General features: G+C 50.3%; 1 protein-coding gene across 1 annotated transcript; it reads right to left on the reverse strand.

Annotated features, from left to right (window-relative positions):
- Positions 1-3528: 3528 nt before the first annotated feature.
- On the reverse strand, positions 3529-5958 carry LIPT2 (lipoyl(octanoyl) transferase 2). Its single transcript, XM_044285344.1, has 2 exons — positions 5438-5958; positions 3529-3830 (listed from the first exon to the last, which is right to left on the reverse strand). The coding sequence occupies exons 1-2, from the start codon at positions 5877-5879 to the stop codon at positions 3586-3588; spliced, it is 687 nt and encodes a 228-aa protein (XP_044141279.1). The 5' UTR covers positions 5880-5958; the 3' UTR covers positions 3529-3585.
- Between the last annotated feature and the right edge of the window lie 18549 nt (positions 5959-24507).

Below are 24507 nucleotides of genomic sequence, written 5' to 3' on the forward strand. Positions count from 1 at the left end.
ATAATCTGTATGTAGTGAGCTCCCCCAAGTGGTGGCTGTATAATCTGTATGTAGTGAGCTCCCCCAAGTGGTGGCTGTATAATCTGTATGTAGTAATCTCCCCTAGTGGTGGCTGTATAATCTGTATGTAGTGCGCTCCCTCTAGTGGTGGCTGTATAATCTGTATGTAGTGAGCTCCCTCTAGTGGTGGCTGTATAATCTGTATGTAGTGAGCTCCCTCTAGTGGTGGCTGTATAATCTGTATGTAGTGAGCTCCCTCTAGTGGTGGCTGTATAATCTGTATGTAGTGAGCTCCCCCAAGTGGTGGCTGTATAATCTGTATGTAGTGAGCTCCCTCTAGTGGTGGCTGTATAATCTGTATGTAGTGAGCTCCCCCTAGTGGTGACTGTATAATCTGTATGTAGTGAGCTCCCTCTAGTGGTGGCTGTATAATCTGTATGTAGTGAGCTCCCCCAAGTGGTGGCTGTATAATCTGTATGTAGTGAGCTCCCTCTAGTGGTGGCTGTATAATCTGTATGTAGTGAGCTCCCCCAAGTGGTGGCTGTATAATCTGTATGTAGTGAGCTCCCTCTAGTGGTGGCTGTATAACCTGTGTGTAGTGAGCTCCCTCTAGTGGTGGCTGTATAATCTGTATGTAGTGAGCTCCCCCTAGTGGTGGCTGTATAATCTGTATGTAGTGACCACCACATTTGCGCTCGCTGCACTCACATTATAAGTACAGAACCGGACCCTCTGTTTTCTCAGCGTCTCGCAGTAACCTCTCATGTACGTCTCGTCCTGACCTCACACATGATCACTGGGACATGATAAACTTCACATGTTCTCGTCAGATCCCTCTAGAACTCCATGGACAGGACACAGGACTCCGACCGCGGGATGAACAGCGGAGAATACAATGTGTCCCTCTAAATCCTCCATATACAGAGCTACGGATGGCGACTGTTCCTCTATTACTCCCACTGAGGGTCTCTTCTCACTTCTCTCTTGGGTGACATACAGTAAGTCGTCCACTTCAGTACGGAGAAGATCTGCTCCAAAGTGATGTACCGTATTTTTCGCTTTATAAGACACACTCCCCCCCCCCCCCCCCCCAAAAGTGGGGGGGGGGAATGGCCGTGCGTCTTATAAAGCGAATACTTCGCTGGCCGCTATGCTGCACAGCGCGGCCAGCAAAGTATCAGTGTGGAGGGAGGAGGCGGGGACACTCATGGCGGGGCCCGGTGCAGTGACTCTACTCTAATACACCGGGCCCCGCAGCTGTTAAATACATTCAATCTGATCTATATCTAATTGTATATGCTCTGTGCAGTACTTACTGTAGTACCATAAGTATAGCATTAAAACGGCGCAGACCGGCATCTCCCTCTGTCACGCGCCGCCTGCCCCAGCTCCCTCTGTCACGCGCCGCCTGCCCCAGCTCCCTCTGTCACGCGCCGCCTGCCCCAGCTCCCTCTGTCACGCGCCGCCTGCCCCAGCTCCCTCTGTCACGCGCCGCCTGCCCCAGCTCCCTCTGTCACGCGCCGCCTGCCCCAGCTCCCTCTGTCACGCGCCGCCTGCCCCAGCTCCCTCTGTCACGCGCCGCCTGCCCCAGCTCCCTCTGTCACGCGCCGCCTGCCCCAGCTCCCTCTGTCACGCGCCGCCTGCCCCAGCTCCCTCTGTCACGCGCCGCCTGCCCCAGCTCCCTCTGTCACGCGCCGCCTGCCCCAGCTCCCTCTGTCACGCGCCGCCTGCCCCAGCTCCCTCTGTCACGCGCCGCCTGCCCCAGCTCCCTCTGTCATGCGCCGCCTGCCTGTTCATTCATAAAGTGAGATAAGCAGGCAGGCGGCGCATGACAGAGGGAGATGCCGGTCTGCGCCGTTTTAATGCTATACTTACGGTACTACAGTAAGTACTGCACAGAGCATATACAATTAGATATAGAGATCAGATTGAATGTATTTAACAGTTGCGGGGCCCGGTGTATTAGAGTAGAGTCACTGCACCGGGCCCCGCCATGAGTGTCCCCGCCTCCTCCCTCCACACTGATGCATCTGATGGGGATCTGTAGATGACACTTATGGGGATCTGTGGATGACATGAGATCCCCCATCAGTGTCATCCACAGATCCCCCCCCCATAACAGTGCGTCATCCACAGATCCCCCCATAACAGTGCGTCATCCACAGATCCCCCCATAACAGTGCGTCATCCACAGATCCCCCCATAACAGTGCGTCATCCACAGATCCTCCCATAACAGCGTCCTCCACAGATCCCCCATAACAGTGCGTCATCCACAGATCCCCCCATAACAGTGCGTCATCCACAGATCCCCCCATAACAGTGCGTCATCCACAGATCCTCCCATAACAGTGTCATCCACAGATCCACCATAACAGTGTGTCATCCACAGATCCCCCATAACAGTGCGTCATCCACAGATCCCCCCATAACAGTGCGTCATCCACAGATCCTCCCATAACAGTGCGTCATCCACAGATCCCCCATAACAGTGTCATCCACAGATCCACCATAACAGTGTGTCATCCACAGATCCCCCATAACAGTGCGTCATCCACAGATCCCCCCCATAACAGTGTGTCATCCACAGATCCCCCCATAACAGTGCGTCATCCACAGATCCCCCCATAACAGTGCGTCATCCACAGATCCCCCATCAGTGTCCTCCACAGATCCCCCCCCATAACAGTGCGTCATCCACAGATCCCCCCATAACAGTGCGTCATCCACAGATCCCCCCATAACAGTGCGTCATCCACAGATCCTCCCATAACAGCGTCCTCCACAGATCCCCCCCATAACAGTGTGTCCTCCACAGATCCCCCCCATAACAGTGCGTCATCCACAGACCACCATTAGTTCAAAACCTACCAAAAGCACACCTTTTGGTTCAAAATATTTTTTTCCTTTTTTCCTCCTCAAAAACCTAGGTGCGTCTTATCATCAGGTGCGTCTTATAAAGCGAAAAATACGGTAATCCCAGCCGTTGAACCCCTTACATGGTCTCTACATCTACACCACATAGTGACAGAATGGAGAGGTTGTCACGGCCCCGCCCCATTTACTAGCACCAATGAATGGTCCACAGACCTGATCATTTCATCAAAAATATCCTATGGAGTGCAGACTGATACATTGTAACAAACTCTCAGCACAGAGGATACATTGTAAAAAGTCCTGAGGTCACATGATAAGGGAGCAGTGACCTTATGGGACGCCCCACCTAGCTGCCAAGGGTGGGGGTATTTGTGGCCCTCGGGTTCCTCACCTCTGGACCCTTCGCTCAGAGGGTTGGAGCCCCTTCCACCTTTAGCTGGGTGGTCCTCCTACTCCTGCGATCCCCAGCACCACCTCTAGGGGAGCTGTTCTAGACCGGCAGCCCAGGCAGATGAACTGTGACCACATGTGCGGGTCAGGTAATGGTCAGCGGTCTCTGTCCCTCCTGGGGTTGTAAATCCCTCCCGTGGCTCTTCCATGCTGAGAGTTGTAGTCCCCTCCCCTAGAAATGCCAACATGGCCGACACAGAGGTGCAGAACTGAAGACCAGAGACGCCCCTTTAATGACAGAAGTCCATGCGTTATAATCCTACGTCGCCGCCGTCATGTGACCAGGGTCCGTATATTCCACGGTGCATCCGAATTCCTCCTGGAAAGCTTCCAAAAACGGGGGGATGACCTCCTCCGCGGTGACGTCCCGGCCCAGCTCCGCGCTCAGCGAGGTCACGCCCTTACCCACAATCCCACAGGGCACAATATGGCGGAACCAGGAGAGGTCGGTGTTGCAGTTGAGGGCGAGGCCGTGGTGGGTGATGTAGCGGGAGCAGTGCACGCCTGCGGGGAAACAGAGAGACGCACCGTCAGACTACAACTCCCACCATCCACAGAGACTTCCTGCATGCTGAAGGCTGTCACGTCATGCTGAGAGTTGTCGTTTCCCCAGGTTACATCCCCTGAAGGTAGGTGACTGGGAGATAAACAGTACTCCACCTCTGGATGCTGATGAGAGTTGTAGTCCCCTCTCCCCAGGGTCTGACATAATAAGAGTTGTAGTCCTCAGCCCTGCTGTGTCTATGGGGGGCCCATGGTCCTCACTAGTAGTCCCTTCAATGCACCCCCGGGCTCTGACATGATGAGACTAGTAGTCCCCTCCATGCATCCTCGGGCTCTGACATGATGAGACTAGTAGTCCCCTCCATGCATCCTCGGGCTCTGACATGATGAGACTAGTAGTCCCCTCCATGCTCTGACATGATTAGGCTAGTAGTCCCCTCCATGCTCCCCCCGGGCTTTGACATGATGAGACTAGTAGTCCCCTCCATGCTCTGACATGATGAGACTAGTAGTCCCCTCCATGCTCCCCCCGGGCTTTGACATGATGAGACTAGTAGTCCCCTCCATGCTCTGACATGATGAGACTAGTAGTCCCCTCCACGCTCTCCCCTTCCCCTGGCTGACATGATGAGAGTTGCAGTCCCCTTCCCCGGGCTCTGACATGATGAGAGTTGCAGTCCCCTTTCCCCGGGCTCTGACATGATGAGAGTTGCAGTCCCCTTTCCCCGGGCTCTGACATGGTGAGAGTTGCAGTCCCCTTCCCCGGGCTCTGACATGATGAGACTAGTAGTCCCCTCCATGCTCTCCCCTTCCCCCGGCTCTGACATGATGAGAGTTGCAGTCCCCTTCCCCCGGCTCTGACATGATGAGAGTTGCAGTCCCCTTCCCCCGGCTCTGACATGATGAGAGTTGCAGTCCCCTTTCCCCGGGCTCTGACATGATGAGAGTTGCAGTCCCCTTTCCCCGGGCTCTGACATGATGAGAGTTGCAGTCCCCTTTCCCCGGGCTCTGACATGATGAGAGTTGCAGTCCCCTTTCCCCGGGCTCTGACATGATGAGAGTTGCAGTCCCCTTTCCCCGGGCTCTGACATGATGAGAGTTGCAGTCCCCTTTCCCCGGGCTCTGACATGATGAGAGTTGCAGTCCCCTTTCCCCGGGCTCTGACATGATGAGAGTTGCAGTCCTTTTTCCCCGGGCTCTGACATGATGAGACTAGTAGTCCCCTCCATGCTCTCCCCGGCTCTGACATGATGAGAGTTGCAGTCCCCTTCCCCAGGCTCTGACATGATGAGAGTTGCAGTCCCCTTCCCCGGGCTCTGACATGATGAGACTAGTAGTCCCCTCCATGCTCTCCCCGGCTCTGACATGATGAGAGTTGCAGTCTCCTTCCCCGGGCTCTGACATGATGAGAGTTGCAGTCCCCTCCCCCCGGCTCAGACATGATGAGAGTTGCCGTCCCCTTCCCCGGGCTCTGACATGATGAGAGTTGCAGTCCCCTTCCCCGGGCTCTGACATGATGAGAGTTGCAGTCCCCTTCCCCCGGGCTCTGACATGATGAGAGTTGCAGTCCCCTCCCCTGACATGATGAGAGCAGTAGTCCTCCTCACCGATGGCGCAGATCTTGCGGTCCCGCACCCAGACTCCGGTCTCCGGGGCCCGGCCCGCCTCCAGCCCCAGCCCCCGGCACAGGCCGATGACGGCGCCCTCCAGGCCGGACACGTAGCCGCGCAGGGAGCGGCGGAGGCGGCGGAGGTCGAGCACCGGGTAACACACCAGCTGCCCGGGGCCGTGGAAGGTGATGAGGCCGCCGCGGTCCGTGCTCTGGAAGTCCGCGCCGAGGGCCCGCAGCCGCGCCGCCTCCGCCTCCTCCCCGGGGCCCCGCCGGATCCCCACCGTGTAGACGGCCGGGTGCTCGCACAGGAGCAGCGCGTCCCGGCCCGGGGCCCCCGCCGCCCGCACACAGCGCCGCTGCACCGCCAGGGCCTCGGGGAAGGAGAGCAGGCCGAGCCGGAGCACCCGCAGCACAGGCCGGCCGGCGGAGCGCGACATCCCGGCCAGCCCCTGACAGCAAGCAGAGCTCCTGATGGCCGCTGTTTAACCCCTTAGATGCCACCGGTTTTCTCACAGTCTTTTTTTTAACCTAGGGGTTCACGAAACCGCCGTGAACTTGTAACCATGGCGACGCATCAGCCCAACGGGACCTGTGCACAGAACCGCAGGAGCCTCACTTCCGGGGTTTTCCAAGATTTGTATTTTTTTAAATCGCCAGAAAACGGTATAAAATAAAAAAAAATCCAAAAACACTCTTTGCCCCTGAGAAGGGGAGGGGTTAAAAAAATAAAAATGGCCTGAATAAAGTTTTTTCAAAAAACAAATATGCAAAAAATTCCATTGGTCATATTAACCCTTCATGACCAACCCCCACCCCTCCGACCAGGCGCCTTTTCTAATTTATTTGGTACAGACGTCTTCAGCGCTCCCTTTTTTCTCCTTTTGAATATTTAAATATTTTTTTTGCCATTTATTTATATATTCTACATTTATTTATTTATTTTTTATACCCAGGAAATAATATTTTTTTAAAAAGGGGAGAAAATCGGCCGTATCACAGAATATAGAAATGTGGATTTCCTGTAAACGTCTTGAATAAAGATAATGTGCGAATTTTACAGAGACAAAAAATAAAGCTGGAATTTAATGTTTTCGTCCCCAAATATTACCGGGGTACATGCAAAATAATATTGTCTTCTTTACAGTCTCTGGTGCAATGGAAAAGCATTCCTGGTTTCGCAGAGAACACGCCCGGATATGGATCTGTGGATGGAAAAACGTGAGAAGACGGCGAGGAAAAAAATGTGAAAATGCAACAGGAAGGGGTTAAAGGTCAAGTGCCTTTTTTTCTTTCTTACATGTGGCCCCTGCTCTCTGGCATTAAAAATATATATTTTATTACACGTGGAGCATAATCGGTTGTATAAGTTTACACGCCTTTAGAGATATTTTTGTGGCGCCGTAGTGGATGTCCGTTACGTCGGAGCGCAGCGAGTCCTAATAACGGTCAGTGCGGTGACAATCCTCCGCTATCCGCCGCTCAACCAAACAACAAAAACATTTAAATAGAAATAATCCAAAAACAGAAAATGTCCGGAGAGCAGAGACGACGTCTGCAGCTGCACAGTGATCTGCCGGCAGAGGACAGAGTGACCTACCTAATGGAAGACTACTACTCCCAGCATTCAGCAACAGCATGTGTTCTACTCCAGAACTTATAGTGCACCAAACCTTATAGTGACCCCCTATAGTGCCCCTTGTTGTGCCCCAGATCTTATAGTGCCCCTTGTTGTGCCCCAGACCTTATAGTGCCCCTTGTTGTGCCCCAGATCTTATAGTGCCCCTTGTTGTGCCCCAGATCTTATAGTGCCCCTTGTTGTGCCCCAGACCTTATAGTGCCCCTTGTTGTGCCCCAGACCTTATAGTGCCCCTTGTTGTGCCCCAGATCTTATAGTGCCCCTTGTTGTGCCCCAGACCTTATAGTGCCCCTTGTTGTGCCCCAGACCTTATAGTGCCCCTTGTTGTGCCCCAGATCTTATAGTGCCCCTTGTTGTGCCCCAGATCTTATAGTGCCCCTTGTTGTTCCCCAGATCTTATAGTGCCCCTTGTTGTGCCCCAGACCTTATAGTGCCCCTTGTTGTGCCCCAGACCTTATAGTGCCCCTTGTTGTGCCCCAGATCTTATAGTGCCCCTTGTTGTGCCCCAGACCTTATAGTGCCCCTTGTTGTGCCCCAGACCTTATAGTGCCCCTTGTTGTGCCCCAGACCTTATAGTGCCCCTTGTTGTGCCCCAGATCTTATAGTGCCCCTTGTTGTGCCCCAGACCTTATAGTGCCCCTTGTTGTGCCCCAGACCTTATAGTGCCCCTTGTTGTGCCCCAGATCTTATAGTGCCCCTTGTTGTGCCCCAGACCTTATAGTGCCCCTTGTTGTGCCCCAGACCTTATAGTGCCCCTTGTTGTGCCCCAGACATTATAGTGCCCCTTGTTGTGCCCCAGATCTTATAGTGCCCCTTGTTGTGCCCCAGATCTTATAGTGCCCCTTGTTGTTCCCCAGATCTTATAGTGCCCCTTGTTGTGCCCCAGACCTTATAGTGCCCCTTGTTGTGCCCCAGACCTTATAGTGCCCCTTGTTGTGCCCCAGATCTTATAGTGCCCCTTGTTGTGCCCCAGACCTTATAGTGCCCCTTGTTGTGCCCCAGATCTTATAGTGCCCCTTGTTGTGCCCCAGATCTTATAGTGCCCCTTGTTGTGCCCCAGATCTTATAGTGCCCCAGATCTTATAGTGCCCCTCCTTTAGTGCACCGAACTAGGGATTGACTGATTATCGGAAGTACCGATATTCAGGATTTTGTACATTATCGGCATTCAACCTTGCCGATGAACCGAAAATGCGTATAAAGCGAATACTAGTGAACGCTTCCATTATGCATCGGGTGCCGGGAGCGGTGAAGAAGCGCAGCAAGTGCTTCCAATACTCACCCTCCCTGGTCTCTGATGGGGCCCGCACGGCCCTGTCCTGACTTCGTATAGCGTCAAGACGTAGTGTGCTCACTATGACCTGACTCTGCACTAGAGATGTCGCGAACATAAAAAATTTCCGTTGGCGAACGCGAATTTCCTCAAATGTTCGCGAACGGGCGAACCGCCATTGACTTCAATAGGCAGGCGAATTTTAAAACCCACAGGGACTCTTTCTGGCCACAATAGTGATGGAAAAGTTGTTTCAAGGGACTAACACCTGGACTGTGGCCGGAGGGGGATCCATGGCAAAACTCCCATGGAAAATTACATAGTTGACGCAGAGTTGGATTTTAATCCATAAAGGGCATAAATCACCTAACAATCCTATTTTTTGAACAACGTGGTTTAAAACATCCAGTGTGTGTATACGATCAGGTATGATGTTGTATCGATCAGGTAGTGTTAGGGCTATGCCCGCTTCACAGTGACAGAGCAAACTCCCCTTTTAATGCACCGCAAACAACCGCAAACTTCCCATTTGCACAAGGTCGGATACCAAGCTAGCCATGTCCCGTTGATGTCATTGAAGGTTTCTTCCTCCACCAGCCACGTACAACACCAAGGGTCCCCGAAAGGTGAATTGAATTGATTTTTCGAACGGGAAGATGGTTAAAAAAACGCTGGCTCCCTCCCCTTTGTTTGAATCCACGGTCACTGCGTCTGCGCCGTGCAATTTACTGTCACACCTGATATGAGTGGTATTTTCTGTAGTTCTCTCTTCATATCAGTTTAATCCCTGTTACGTCCCCAATCTGGGGTCCATTTATTGCAAATGCGATTATATCACAGAGAAATAATATAAATTGAATTATTTTTATCTGAGAGGTATTGTCTGTGACCCCCTGTATGAATGGTGCGCACACAGTGCTGTCTGTGACCCCCTGTATGGATGGTGCGCACACAGTGCTGTCTGTGACCCCCTGTATGAATGGTGTGCACACAGTACTGTCTGTGACCCCCTGTATGGATGGTGTGCACACAGTGCTGTCTATGACTGAGCCTGCAGCCTCTCACACACGGGCAGCCAGGCAACTGCAATATATATATAGTTAAGGCTGAAGCCTCAGCCTGGATTTGTGGGAGGGGCACGCAGTATTTAACCCCGCGCTAACCTCCCTACAGTCTGGCGTCTCTGCGGCGTGCCGTCTTGTCCGGTATCCTCAGCAGCTACCTCACTTCCGGGTCCGCCCCTTCTGCTTCCTCCTGTGGCGAGTTCAGCGTTCAGCTCTCCACCGCTCCCGGCCTCTCTAAGGATACCCCGGTACATACAGGTTCATGTTCTTCTTGTCACCTCACTACACTTTGGGTGGTTCTGCCTCCAGGTTCCTAGATTCCCAAATCCAGTATTGTCGGGTTCGCCAAGGCCTCCGTTCTAGCTTCCTTCCACGTTCAGCTCACTTCAGGTCTTCTGTCCTCTCCTACACCGCGGTTCTGGGATCTCCCGAGTTCTGCCGGCTCACAGCGTCCTCTCTACTTTACTTATCGTTGGCTCGGCCTTTCCCGGATCGCCCGGGCTCACTCTCTCTCACGGGGTTCGTTCTGTTTAGGTCTTGGATCGCCCAGGGCCGTCTCCTACCGGTTCGCCCGGTTCACGTCTTCATCTCCTGGATCGCCCAGGTCCTTTTTCCCTAGTTCGCCTAGGGTTCTTCTTTCCTCCTGGATCGCCCAGGCCCTTTTTCCCTAGTTCGCCTAGGGTTCTTCTTTCCTCCTGGATCGCCCAGGTCTGTCTTCAGCTTCCTCGGCCGCATGGTCTCTCTGAGGGTCACGGGTGCGGGTCGTCTATGCTTCTTGTTTTCCAGTCAGGTATGACTCTTGAGCCCCTAGGTCACGTTCCAGGCTCATTTTGCTCCCTGGGCCAGCAGGTTCAATTGTCAGTATGGTCCTCTTCTGTGTCTTCACCTGTCGCTGCTTCTTTTGGGAGATCGCCTCCCATTTTCTTCCCAGCTGTCGGTTAACTGGTCCTCATGTGCATTATCTTCAGATCGTAGGTTCGGTCCGTTTTTCATCTTGCGTTCGGTCAAGGGTTAAATCCTCTCTAAGGTAAGTTCAGGTTAAGCTCGGTCCCTCTGAGGGCTGTGTTCCTTTTCTTCTCTTCTGAAGGTCTGGGTCTTTTTCTCTAGCTTGCCGGTCCGCAAGTAGATTCGGATCTCCAGTTCTTCGGTCTTAGGCTTCATCTGGTAAGTATCTTAATTTGTCATTACTCTCGCTTTTCATCTTCATTCTCGGCTGTTTCTTTCGCTCACTTCTTCAGCTTCGTTCCCCCTCTCATTAGCTTTTTTCCGCAGGTCGAGAATGTCTCATGTGTCGATGTCAAGGAACCATGAACCAGACGTGCAACAGAGATAAGTGGAAATAAGAAGGCTTTATTGAAAAGCAAGCTGTAAGCAAAAGTCCAAACGGATGGCTAAACCGAAGCAGGGTCTTGCGTAGACAGAGGTCAGGAACCAGCAGGGTAGTCAGACGAAGCCAGGATCAGGAACCAGCAGGGTAGTCAGACGAAGCCAGGATCAGGAACCAACGGGGTAGTCAGACGAGGCCAGGATCAGGAACCAGAAGCAGCAGCAGTCTTAGAAGCATGTGAACACAGGAGGACCAAGCAAGGAACTGAAGCCACAGACCTCCTATATATATGAGCTGGGCATCCAGCTCCTCCCAGTGGGAAGGAGAAGCCGCAGGGTGGGAGGCTACAAGAAACCCAGAAACCAAGATGGCCGCCAGCACATGTCAAACGAAGGAGAACAGTGGAAGGTAAGACCATGACAGTCTAGATGGAAGACAATATTTCCCTTCCTGGAACATCGGCTTCTGGTCACTCCGGCAGCGCTTCCTTAAGGAACTGGATTGTACCTAGGCTGATCACCAAGCTCAACCGTAGGGAGATCCGTCGGCCCGCAAGGCGGAATTATACCGCTTATTGATGACGGCCCCGAGTTCAGTGGAAGTTCAGTCTAGCTCACCTTCCATCCAGCAAGCGCTGTCCCAGATTCAGTCCTCCATTAGCGGGCTGGCCAGTTCTATATTCGACATTCAGGCCAGGGTTGCAGCTCTCGAAGCCAGACCTTCAGCAGCTCCACCCTCTCCGGTAGTGGGACTCACCCCACCTCCGGATGTGGCAGGTAGGCCAGCTCCTGGTCCTCAAATTGCCCTGTCTCATTTCATCCCCGAGCATATTAACCACCTCCCGACCGCTGTACGCAGATATGCGTCCGGGAGGTGGTTGCTTTACTCCTCCTGGACGCATATACGCGTCATCTCGCGAGACGCGAGATTTCCTGTGAACGCGCGCACACAGGCGCGCGCGCTCACAGGAACGGAAGGTAAGCGAGTGGATCTCCAGCATGCCAGCGGCGATCGTTCGCTGGCAGGCTGGAGATCCGAATTTTTTAACCCCTAACAGGTATATTAGACGCTGTTTTCATAACAGCGTCTAATATACCTCCTACCTGGTCCTCTGGTGGTCCCTTTTGTTAGGATCGACCACCAGAGGACTCAGGTAGGTCAGTACAGTCCCACCAAACACCACACTACACTACACTACACTACACCTCCCCCCCGTCACTTATTAACCCCTTATAAACCCCTGATCACCCATGATCACCCCATATAAACTCCCTGATCACCCCCCTGTCATTGATCACCGCCCTGTCATTGATCACCCCCCTGTCAGGCTCCGTTCAGACGTCCGTATGATTTTTACGGATCCACGGATACATGGATCGGATCCGCAAAACGCATACGGACGTCTAAATGGAGCCTTACAGGGGGGTGATCAATGACAGGCGGGTGATCACCCATATACACTCCCTGATCACCCCCTGTCATTGATCACCCCCCTGTCATTGATCACCCCCCTGTAAGGCTCCATTCAGACGTCCGCATGATTTTTACGGATCCATGGATACATGGATCGGATCCGCAAAAACACATGCGGACGTCTGAATGGAGCCTTACAGGGGGGTGATCACCCATATACACTCCCTGATCACCCCCTGTCATTGATCACCCCCCTGTAAGGCTCCATTCAGACGTCCGCATGATTTTTACGGATACATGGATCGGATCCGCAAAACACATGCGGACGTCTGAATGGAGCCTTACAGGGGGGTGATCAATGACAGGGGGGTGATCAGGGAGTGTATATGGGTGATCACCCGCCTGTCATTGATCACCCCCCTGTCAGGCTCCGTTCAGACGTCCGTATGATTTTTACGGATCCACGGATACATGGATCGGATCCGCAAAACGCATACGGACTTCTAAATGGAGCCTTACAGGGGGGTGATCAATGACAGGCGGGTGATCACCCATATACACTCCCTGATCACCCCCTGTCATTGATCACCCCCCTGTAAGGCTCCATTCAGACGTCCGCATGTGTTTTGCGGATCCGATCCATGTATCCATGGATCCGTAAAAATCATGCGGACGTCTGAATGGAGCCTTACAGGGGGGTGATCAATGACAGGGGGGTGATCAATGACAGGGGGTGATCAGGGAGTGTATATGGGTGATCACCCGCCTGTCATTGATCACCCCCCTGTAAGGCTCCATTTAGACGTCCGTATGCGTTTTGCGGATCCGATCCATGTATCCGTGGATCCGTAAAAATCATACGGACGTCTGAACGGAGCCTGACAGGGGGGTGATCAATGACAGGCGGGTGATCACCCATATACACTCCCTGATCACCCCCCTGTCATTGATAACCCCCCTGTAAGGCTCCATTCAGACGTCCGCATGATTTTTGTGGATCCGATCCATGTATCCATGGATCCGTAAAAAATCATGCGGATGTCTGAATGGAGCCTTACAGGGGGGGTGATCAGTGACAGGGGGGTGATCACCCTGATTACCCTGATCACCCCCTGTCATTGATAACCCCCCTGTAAGGCTCCATTCAGACGTCCGCATGTTTTTTGTGGATCCGATCCATGTATCCATGGATCCGTAAAAAATCATGCGGATGTCTGAATGGCGCCTTACAGGGGGGGTGATCAGTGACAGGGGGGTGATCACCCTGATCACCCCCTGTCATTGATAACCCCCCTGTAAGGCTCCATTCAGACGTCCGCATGTTTTTTGTGGATCCGATCCATGTATCCATGGATCCGTAAAAAATCATGCGGATGTCTGAATGGAGCCTTACAGGGGGGGTGATCAGTGACAGGGGGGTGATCACCCTGATTACCCTGATCACCCCCTGTCATTGATAACCCCCCTGTAAGGCTCCATTCAGACGTCCGCATGTGTTTTGCGGATCCGATCCATGGATCCGTAAAAATTATACGGACGTCTGAATGGAGCCTTACCAGGGGCGTGATCAATGACAGGGGGGTTATCAATGACAGGGGGTGATCCGGGAGTCTATATGGGTGATCACCCCCCTGTCATTGATCACCCCCCCTGTCATTGATCACTCCCCCTGTCATTGATCACCCCCCTGTCATTGATCACCCCCCTGTCATTGATCACCCCCCTGTAAGGCTAAATTCAGACATTTTTTTTGGCACAAGTTAGCGGAAATTTTTTGTTTGTTTTTGTTTTTTCTTACTAAGTCTCATATTCTACTAACTTGTGTCAAAAAATAAAATCTCCCATGAACTCACCGTACCCCTCACGGAATCCAAATGCGTAAACATTTTTAGACATTTATATTCCAGACTTCTTCTCACGCTTTAGGGCCCCTAAAAAGCCAGGGCAGTATAAATACCCCACATGTGACCCCATTTCGGAAAGAAGACACCCCAAGGTATTCGCTGAGGGGCATATTGAGTCCATGAAAGATTGAAATTTTTGTCCTAAGTTAGCGGAAAGTGAGACTTTGTGAGAAAAAAAACAAAAAAATCAATTTCCGCTAACTTATGCAAAAAATAAAAAATTTCTAGGAACTCGCCAGGCCCCTCATTGAATACCTTGGGGTGTCTTCTTTCCAAAGTGGGGTCACATGTGGGGTATTTATACTGCCCTGGCTTTTTAGGGGCCCGAAAGTGTGAGAAGAAGTCTGGGATCCAAATGTCTAAAAATGCCCTCCTAAAAGGAATTTGGGCCCCTTTGCGCATCTAGGCTGCAAAAAAGTGTGACACATCTGGTATCGCCGTACTCAGGAGAAGTTGGGCAATGTGTTTTGGGGTGTCATTTTACATATACCCATGCTGGGTGAGAGAAATATCTTGGTCAAATGCCAACTTTGTATAAAAAAATAGGAAAAGTTGTCTTTTGCCAAGATATTTCTCTCACCCAGCATGGTTATATGTAAAATGGCACCCCAAAACACATTGCCCAACTTCTCCTGAGTACGGCGATACCACATGTGTGACACTTTTTTGCAGCCAAGGTGGGCAAAGGGGCACATATTCCAAAGAGCACCTTTCGGATTTCACAGGCCATTTTTTACAGATTTTGATTGCAAGGTACTTCTCACACATTTGGGCCCCTAAATTGCCAGGGCAGTATAACTACGCCACAAGTGACCCCATTTTGGAAAGAAGACACCCCAAGGTATTCCGTGAGGGGCACGGCGAGTTCCTAGAATTTTTTATTTTTTGTCACAAGTTAGCGGAAAATGATGATTTTTCTTTTTTTTTCTTTTTTCCTTACAAAGTCTCATATTCCACTAACTTGCGACCCAAAAAAAAAAATTCTAGGAACTCGCCATGCCCCTCACAGAATACCTTGGGGTGTCTTCTTTCCAAAATGGGGTCACTTGTGGCGTAGTTATACTGCCCTGGCAATTTAGGGGCCCAAATGTGTGAGAAGAACTTTGCAATCAAAATGTGTAAAAAATGACCGGTGAAATCCGAAAGGTGCACTTTGGAATATGTGCCCCTTTGCCCACCTTGGCAGCAAAAAAGTGTGACACATCTGGTATCGCCGTACTCAGGAGAAGTTGGGGAATGTGTTTTGGGGTGTCATTTTACATATACCCATGCTGGGTGAGAAAAATATCTTGGTCAAATGCCAACTTTGTATAAAAAAATGGGAAAAGTTGTCTTTTGCCAAGATATTTCTCTCACCCAGCATGGGTATATGTAAAATGACACCCCAAAACACATTCCCCAACTTCTCCTGAGTACGGCGATACCAGATGTGTTACACTTTTTTGCTGCCAAGGTGGGCAAAGAGGCACATATTCCAAAGTGCACCTTTCAGATTTTGCAGGCCATTTTACACAGATTTTGATTGCAAAGTTCTTCTCACACATTTGGGCCCCTAAATTGCCAGGGCAGTATAACTACGCCACAAGTGACCCCATTTTGGAAAGAAGACACCCCAAGGTATTCTGTGAGGGGCATGGCGAGTTCCTAGAATTTTTTTTTTTGGGTCGCAAGTTAGTGGAATATGAGACTTTGTAAGGAAAAAAGAAAAAAAAAGAAAAATCATCATTTTCCGCTAACTTGTGACAAAAAATAAAAAATTCTAGGAACTCGCCGTGCCCCTCACGGAATACCTTGGGGTGTCTTCTTTCCAAAATGGGGTCACTTGTGGCGTAGTTATACTGCCCTGGCAATTTAGGGGCCCAAATGTGTGAGAAGAACTTTGCAATCAAAATGTGTAAAAAATGACCGGTGAAATCCGAAAGGTGCACTTTGGAATATGTGCCCCTTTGCCCACCTTGGCAGCAAAAAAGTGTCACACATCTGGTATCGCCGTACTCAGGAGAAGTTGGGGAATGTGTTTTGGGGTGTCATTTTACATATACCCATGCTGGATGAGAGAAATATCTTGGCAAAAGACAACTTTTCCCATTTTTTTATACAAAGTTGGCATTTGACCAAGATATTTTTCTCACCCAGCATGGGTATATGTAAAATGACACCCCAAAACACATTCCCCAACTTCTCCTGAGTACGGCGATACCAGATGTGTGACACTTTTTTGCTGCCAAGGTGGGCAAAGGGGCACATATTCCAAAGTGCACCTTTTGGATTTCACCGGTCATTTTTTACACATTTTGATTGCAAAGTTCTTCTCACACATTTGGGCCCCTAAATTGCCAGGGCAGTATAACTACGCCACAAGTGACCCCATTTTGGAAAGAAGACACCCCAAGGTATTCCGTGAGGGGCATGGCGAGTTCCTAGAATTTTTTATTTTTTGTCGCAAGTTAGTGGAATATGAGACTTTGTAAGAAAAATAAAAAAAATAAAAATCATCATCATTTTCCGCTAACTTGTGACAAAAAATAAAAAGTTCTATGAACTCACTATGCCCATCAGCGAATACCTTAGGGTGTCTACTTTCCGAAATGGGGTCATTTGTGGGGGTTTTCTACTGTTTGGGCATTGTAGAACCTCAGGAATCATGACAGGTGCTCAGAAAGTCAGAGCTGTTTCAAAAAGCGGAAATTCACATTTTTGTACCATAGTTTGTAAATGCTATAACTTTTACCCAAACCATTTTTTTTTTGCCCAAACATTTTTTTTTTATCAAAGACATGTAGAACAATAAATTTGGCGAAAAATTTATATATGGATGTAGTTTTTTTTGCAAAATTTTACAGCTGAAAGTGAAAAATGTCATTTTTTTGCAAAAAAATCGTTACATTTTGATTAATAACAAAAAAAGTAAAAATGTCAGCAGCAATGAAATACCACCAAATGAAAGCTCCATTAGTGAGAAGAAAAGGAGGTAAAATTCATTTGGGTGGTAAGTTGCATGACCGAGCGATAAACGGTGAAAGGAGTGTAGTGCCGAAGTGTAAAAAGTGCTCTGGTCATAAAGGGGGTTTCACCTAGCGGGGCTGAAGTGGTTAAAAGGGACATCTTGGCTGGGAAGGATGTGACTTTAGCCTCCATCCTCATCGCCTCCCAGGACATCTCAGAAAATCGGATCAGTAATTGCGGGGAGGTTTCGGTAGTCTTGAAAGCCAAAGACGCCAGACTTAATCGCAAACTGTCCATTGCCGAGTTTGTCCTGGCTTTTAGCCTGTATCGGGACATTGTCTGTTCGGCCCATCCAAACAGGAGGGAGGAGCTTGATACCTACCTGTATCGGGTTTCGGACCTGGGCCACAAGTACGGTGGCTCAGCGTTCTACGATTATCACAGGTCTTTTTCCGCCAAGGCGGCAGCAGCTCTGTCATAGTTTCAGTTCCTGACTAATTGAGCCGATCTCAACATGGAGCTGTTCTGCCGTCATTTTGCCGGTCTCAGAGCTCCCTCCTGTGCCTCTTGTCAGTCTATCTTCCATTCCTCTGACTGGTGTCCCGATCAGGCTCATCCTTCCCAGCCAGGAGCTGCGCCTAGTACTTCAGGGGCCCCCAAGAGCTCGGCGACTCTAGACAAGCTAGGCAGACCAATTGTCTATTTAGGTAGCAGCCAGGTCTGCGACAACTTCAATGCGGGAGGTTGTGCCTTTAACGCCTGTCAAGCTCTTCATATCTGCTCGGCGTGCTTTCGGGCTCATCCACGTTCGGCCTGTACCAGGAAATCTTCTAAGAGCTCCTGACTAGCCGACATTGATGTAGACCTCCTGGCTGTTCTGCTTCAGGATCACCCAGACCGTCATTTTGTGGCTTTCCTTTTGGCCGGGTTCTGGGAGGGCTTCCACACAGGGCTCATCACCCTGCCTCACGGGTCATGGGAAGGTCCCAATTTGCGCTCGGCCTTCAACGACCCTGAGGCCGTGGATACCCTCCTTCGATCCGAAGTCGAAAAGGGTTTCATTATTGGTCCTTTCCTCCACATCCCGTTTCAATCCTGGCGGATCAACCCTATCGGGCTGGTTGTGAAACAATCTTCCAATAAAAAAAACGCCTTATCTACGACCTGTCAGCGCCTCATATGTTATCCACCCCAAGCCTGAATTCTCTCATCCCGTCTGATGAGTATTCCATGCAATACTCGTCAGTAGAGGAGGCAATTCAGCTCATCCTCCAGTCAGGGGTTGGGTCTTGGCTTGCCAAAGTAGATATAGCTGACACCTTCAAGCTTCTTCCAGTCCACCCGCATCTTTGGAGGTACTATGGTAACAATTGGTCGAACAGGTTTTATTTTGCAAATCGCCTAACCTTCGGGTCCAAGAGCAGCCCCTGGCTGTTCGACCAATTTGCCAGGGCACTCCATTGGATCCTGGTGCACCACGGCGGTCTTCCTATTGTAATTCATTACCTGGACGATTTTTGCTAATTGAACACCCTCACCTGGTTCCCTCAATTCCCGCCACTCTTCTGGAAATCTTCTCCCACCTCCAGGTACCTATGGCCACCGCCAAGACCGAGGGTCCAGCTACCAGGGTGACCTTCCTGGGATTCCGTTAAGATGGAGGCTAGTCTGCCACCAGAGAAGTTGGCCAAGATCCGCTCTGCCATCTCCAGGGCGGTCAGTGCTCTGTCTCTGACCAAGGCGGAGCTACAGTCCTTGCTGGGTCTGCTGAATCATGCCACGAAGATTATGCCCCAGGGCGGTCTTTTCTAGCCAGCCTGTTGCATCTTCTCTCCACAGTTCAAGACCAGGATTCTGTGGTCCATCTGGACTGCCACGACATCTCGGACCTTGCCATGTGGAACACCTTTCTTTCAGACTGGAACGGCATTTCCCTCTTCGTTCCCCGCTGGGACTCGGCTTCCCCGATTATCTTCTCGGACGCCGCCGGTTCCATTGGTTTTGCTGCAATCTTTAGGTCCCACTGGCTGGCGGTTAGGTGGCCTCCAGAAATCCGGGCGGATCCGGCTGCTATTAGTTCTTCTCCCCTCCTGGAACTGTATCCCATCGTGGCTGCCGCCTTGGTCTGGGGTAGATCCTGGTCCAACTTGCCAGTTCTGTTCGTCACGGATAGCCAGTCCCTGGTCGATATTGTCAATTCCGGCAAGTCCAGATCACATAGGGTCATGGCCCTGCTGCGAAAGCTAGTGTGGCTATCCCTCACCCACAACTTCCATGTTCGGTGTGCACACATTCCAGGGGAATCTAACACAGCCGCTGACGCCCTGTCCCGTTTCTATTTTTCTGCTTTTTTCCAGGAAATGCCCGAAGCGGATCGTGCTGGCGCTTAGGTCCCACTGCTCAGCTCATTCATCCTGGATTAGCATCCTTGGTGGTCCAGGCAGAGAGGCTGGTCGAGGGTTCATTGTCTCGCAACACAGCCAGGAATTATCGGGCTGGGTTCAAAGCGTTCAGCAAGTTTTCTCAAGAGTTTCCAAGGGGTCAGCTGGAGGAAACCTCATATGTCATGGCGTTCATTGCATTTTGCCACACCCGCCTGTCGTTGTCGCACAACACCGTCAAGCTATATTTAGCGGGGCTCTAGCATCATCGCATGATCGCCAAGCCAGATGGGGGTTCCATCCTCGCCACACAAGCCATCAAGGCAACGCTCAGGGGTCTGCAGAAAGAGGGAAGGGGTCTGCGCACCCGTAGACAGCCAGTGTCAGTCGAATTGGTCAGAGCCCTATCCTCGGCCTTAGACGGCAGTCCTTTTGGGCCCTCTCTTAGCACGGTTCTGAAGGCTGCTATTTACCTCGGGTTCTACGGCTTTCTCAGGCCTGGCGAATTCACTTCTGGCCCCGGGTGTCATAGCTTCCTCCAGAAACGTCACCTAGTCTGGAACAATGACCATTTTGTCCTCTATCTCCCGTCCTCCAAAACCAACCAGACTGGTCCACCTACGGAGATTAGGTTTTTCCCTTACCATAATCAATGGTGCCCGGTTAAGGTTCTGTGGCAGATGTCTTCCTGCTTCATGGACTCTCCGCTAGACTCCCCTCTTCTGCCTTGTGAAGGTAAGCCGCTTACCACATCAAAATTCATGTCCCTCATCTGGTCTCTGATGCAGGGTTTGGGTCACGACCCCAGATCTATTTCAGGTCATTCTTTCCGCATTGGGGCAGCGTTGGCGGCTTCTAAGCATCATGTTCCTGCACGTTATCCGCTGCATGGGGCGTTGGCGTTCGTCTTGTTTCGCCCGTTATATACCAGACCCTCAGTCAGAAATTTCTCAGGCTTTATGTACATTGGCCTTGTAATGTTCAAATAAATCTATTTTTCACCTATTCGGAGTCTTTGGCCCCTTTACTTGGCGTACCCGCGGTCGTGGCTCCCGGCACACCCCAGCCACTATGGTCAGGGTTAGGGTTCCCTCTTCCCCACTATCTCTAGCCCTGACCATAAATATATATATAAAAATAAAAAAAAAGCAGACTGATGTACCAGCCCTGAAAAGGGCTTTTTGGGGTGCTGTCTGGACGCTCTCCTTACAGCAGATGAGTCTGTGGACACAGAACACTGCCCTAGCTAACGCTTTCCCTATTGAATCAGCAGCAGCAGCACTGTCCCTCCTCTCACTGTGAATGCAGTTTCCGAATGAATCTAAAATGGATGCTGTCCAGGAGGTGGGAGGGTCTGGGAGGGAGGGTCTGCTGCTGATTGGCTGGAATGTGTCTGCTGACTGTGATGTATAGGGGGCGGACGGAACATCGCATATGTTCGCCCGCCGCGGCGAACGCGAACAAGCTATGTTCGCCGAGAACTGTTCGCCGGCAAATAGTTTGGGACATCACTACTCTGCACGCTGTCAGGTGACGGTGCAACGCGGGCCGGAAAACACAGCGGAGCGAGACACTGGACCCGGAGATGAAGAGGAGCCGCGGTGCAGGAGAGGTGAGTTTTTAATTTTATCGGTCTGATAGGGGTTAAAAAAAGGTCTGATCTGAGGTCAGGTAGGGGTTAATAAAGGTCTGATCTGAGGTCTGGTAGGGGTTAATAAAGTCAGTGAGGAGGAGGGGGGGATGGTGTGGAAATTGGCATTTGGCACTAGTATATTATAAATGTAAATTATAAATTGACTACCAACTAAGGGCTTTATTCATTTATAATTTACATTTATTATATACTAGCGCCAAATGCAATTTCCACCACCTCAGTGACCACCAACTAATATAATATATACTATGAGATATAAAATATCGGCTATCTGCCTGAAAGTTCACAGATTATCGGTATATGCGCTAAAAAAATCAATATCAGTCGATCCCTACACCAAACCTTATAGTGACCCCCCTATAGTGCCTCAGACCTTATAGTGCCCCCCATGTAGGGTCCCAGGCCTTATAGTGCCCCCCATGTAGGGTCCCAGGCCTTATAGTGCCCCCCATGTAGTGCCCCTGACCTTATAGTTTCCCCGTGTAGTGCCCCATACATTTTAATACCCCCTTTAATGACCCAGACCTTTTAAAGACCACTTGCAGTGCCCCAGACCTTATAGTGTCCCCTGTAGTGCCCACACTCTTTATAGTGCCCCCAGACCTTATGGTGGCCCCCTCTACTTATAATGCCCCCCATGCTGCCCAACATTATTTTGTCCAACAAACAAGAGAAAAAAACACAAGATGTTCATCTGACTTCCGACCCCAGTCAGTGAAGCAGCGATGAAGTCCTGGCTTCTCCATTCGATTCAATGCACCGCCTGACACCCGCCTGCACCGCCTGACACCTGCCAGCACCGCCTGACACCCGCCTGCACCGCCTGACTCCCGCCTGCACCGCCTGACACCTGCCTGCACCGCCTGACACCCGCCTGACACCCGCCTGCACCGCCTGACACCCGCCTGCACCGCCTGACACCTGCCTGCACCGCCTGACACCCGCCTGCACCGCCTGACACCCGCCTGCACCGCCTGACACCCGCCTGCACCGTACTGCTTCTCATAGGCCTCAGGCCTAGTTGCTTGCGACCTATGACAGAGAACGGCAATGCAGAGAGCAATTGGCACCCATAAACCGCTACAGTGTGTATGTCTGCAGCGGGCAGCACATCTGGGACCCAGGCTCCAAATGTTTTACCCTAGCAACGCCCCTGGCACTCACTATTCTGCTGGTGCAGTCACTGTGTACATACATTACTTATCCTGTACTGATCCTGAGTTACATCCTGTATTATACTCCAGAGCTGCACTCACTATTCTGCTGGTGCAGTCACTGTGTACATACATTACTTATCCTGTACTGATCCTGAGTTACATCCTGTATTATACTCCAGAGCTGCACTCACTATTCTGCTGGTGCAGTCACTGTGTACATACATTACTTATCCTGTACTGATCCTGAGTTACATCCTGTATTATACTCCAGAGCTGCACTCACCATTCTGCTGGTGCAGTCACTGTGTACATACATTACTTATCCTGTACTGATCCTGAGTTACCTCCTGTATTATACTCCAGAGCTGCACTCACTATTCTGCTGGTGTAGTCACTGTGTACATACATTACTCATCCTGTACTGATCCTGAGTTACATCCTGTATTATACTCCAGAGCTGCACTTACTATTCTGCTGGTGCAGTCACTGTGTACATACATTACTTATCCTGTACTGATCCTGAGTTACATCCTGTATTATACCCCAGAGCTGCACTCACTATTCTGCTGGTGCAGTCACTGTGTACATACATTACTTATCCTGTACTGATCCTGAGTTACATCCTGTATTATACCCCAGAGCTGCACTCACTATTCTGCTGGTGCAGTCACTGTGTACATACATTACTTATCCTGTACTGATCCTGAGTTACATCCTGTATTATACTCCAGAGCTGCACTCACTATTCTGCTGGTGCAGTCACTGTGTACATACATTACTTATCCTGTACTGATCCTGAGTTACATCCTGTATTATACTCCAGAGCTGCACTTACTATTCTGCTGGTGCAGTCACTGTGTACATACATTACTTATCCTGTACTGATCCTGAGTTACATCCTGTATTATACTCCAGAGCTGCACTCACTATTCTGCTGGTGCAGTCACTGTGTACATACATTACTTATCCTGTACTGATCCTGAGTTACATCCTGTATTATACCCCAGAGCTGCACTCACTATTCTGCTGGTGCAGTCACTGTGTACATACATTACTTATCCTGTACTGATCCTGAGTTACATCCTGTATTATACTCCAGAGCTGCACTCACTATTCTGCTGATGCAGTCACTGTGTACATACATTACTTATCCTGTCCTGATCCTGAGTTACATCCTGTATTATACTCCAGAGCCGAACTCACTATTCTGCTGGTACAGTCACTGTGTACATACATTACTTATCCTGTACTGATCCTGAGTTACATCCTGTATTATACTCCAGAGCCGCACTCACTATTCTGCTGATGCAGTCACTGTGTACATACATTACTTATCCTGTACTGATCCTGAGTTACATCCTGTATTATACTCCAGAGCTGCACTCACTATTCTGCTGGTGCAATCACTGTGTACATACATTACATTACTTATCCTGTACTGATCCTGAGTTACATCCTGTATTATACTCCAGAGCTGCACTCACTATTCTGCTGGTGCAGTCACTGTGTACATACATTACTTATCCTGTACTGATCCTGAGTTACATCCTGTATTATACTCCAGAGCTGCACTCACTATTCTGCTGGTGCAGTCACTGTGTACATACATTAATTATCCTGTCCTGATCCTGAGTTACATCCTGTATTATACTCCAGAGCTGCACTCACTATTCTGCTGGTGCAGTCACTGTGTACATACATTACTTATCCTGTACTGATCCTGAGTTACATCCTGTATTATACTCCAGAGCTGCACTCACTATTCTGCTGGTGCAGTCACTGTGTACATACATTACTTATCCTGTACTGATCCTGAGTTACATCCTGTATTATACTCCAGAGCTGCACTCACTATTCTGCTGGTGCAGTCACTGTGTACATACATTACTTATCCTGTACTGATCCTGAGTTACATCCTGTATTATACTCCAGAGCTGCACTCACTATTCTGCTGATGCAGTCACTGTGTACATACATTACTTATCCTGTCCTGATCCTGAGTTACATCCTGTATTATACTCCAGAGCCGAACTCACTATTCTGCTGGTACAGTCACTGTGTACATACATTACTTATCCTGTACTGATCCTGAGTTACATCCTGTATTATACTCCAGAGCCGCACTCACTATTCTGCTGATGCAGTCACTGTGTACATACATTACTTATCCTGTACTGATCCTGAGTTACATCCTGTATTATACTCCAGAGCTGCACTCACTATTCTGCTGGTGCAATCACTGTGTACATACATTACATTACTTATCCTGTACTGATCCTGAGTTACATCCTGTATTATACTCCAGAGCTG

The sequence above is a fragment of the Bufo gargarizans genome, chromosome 3 (genome assembly GCF_014858855.1).
Source record: "Bufo gargarizans isolate SCDJY-AF-19 chromosome 3, ASM1485885v1, whole genome shotgun sequence".
NCBI classification, from domain to species: Eukaryota; Metazoa; Chordata; class Amphibia; order Anura; family Bufonidae; genus Bufo; species Bufo gargarizans.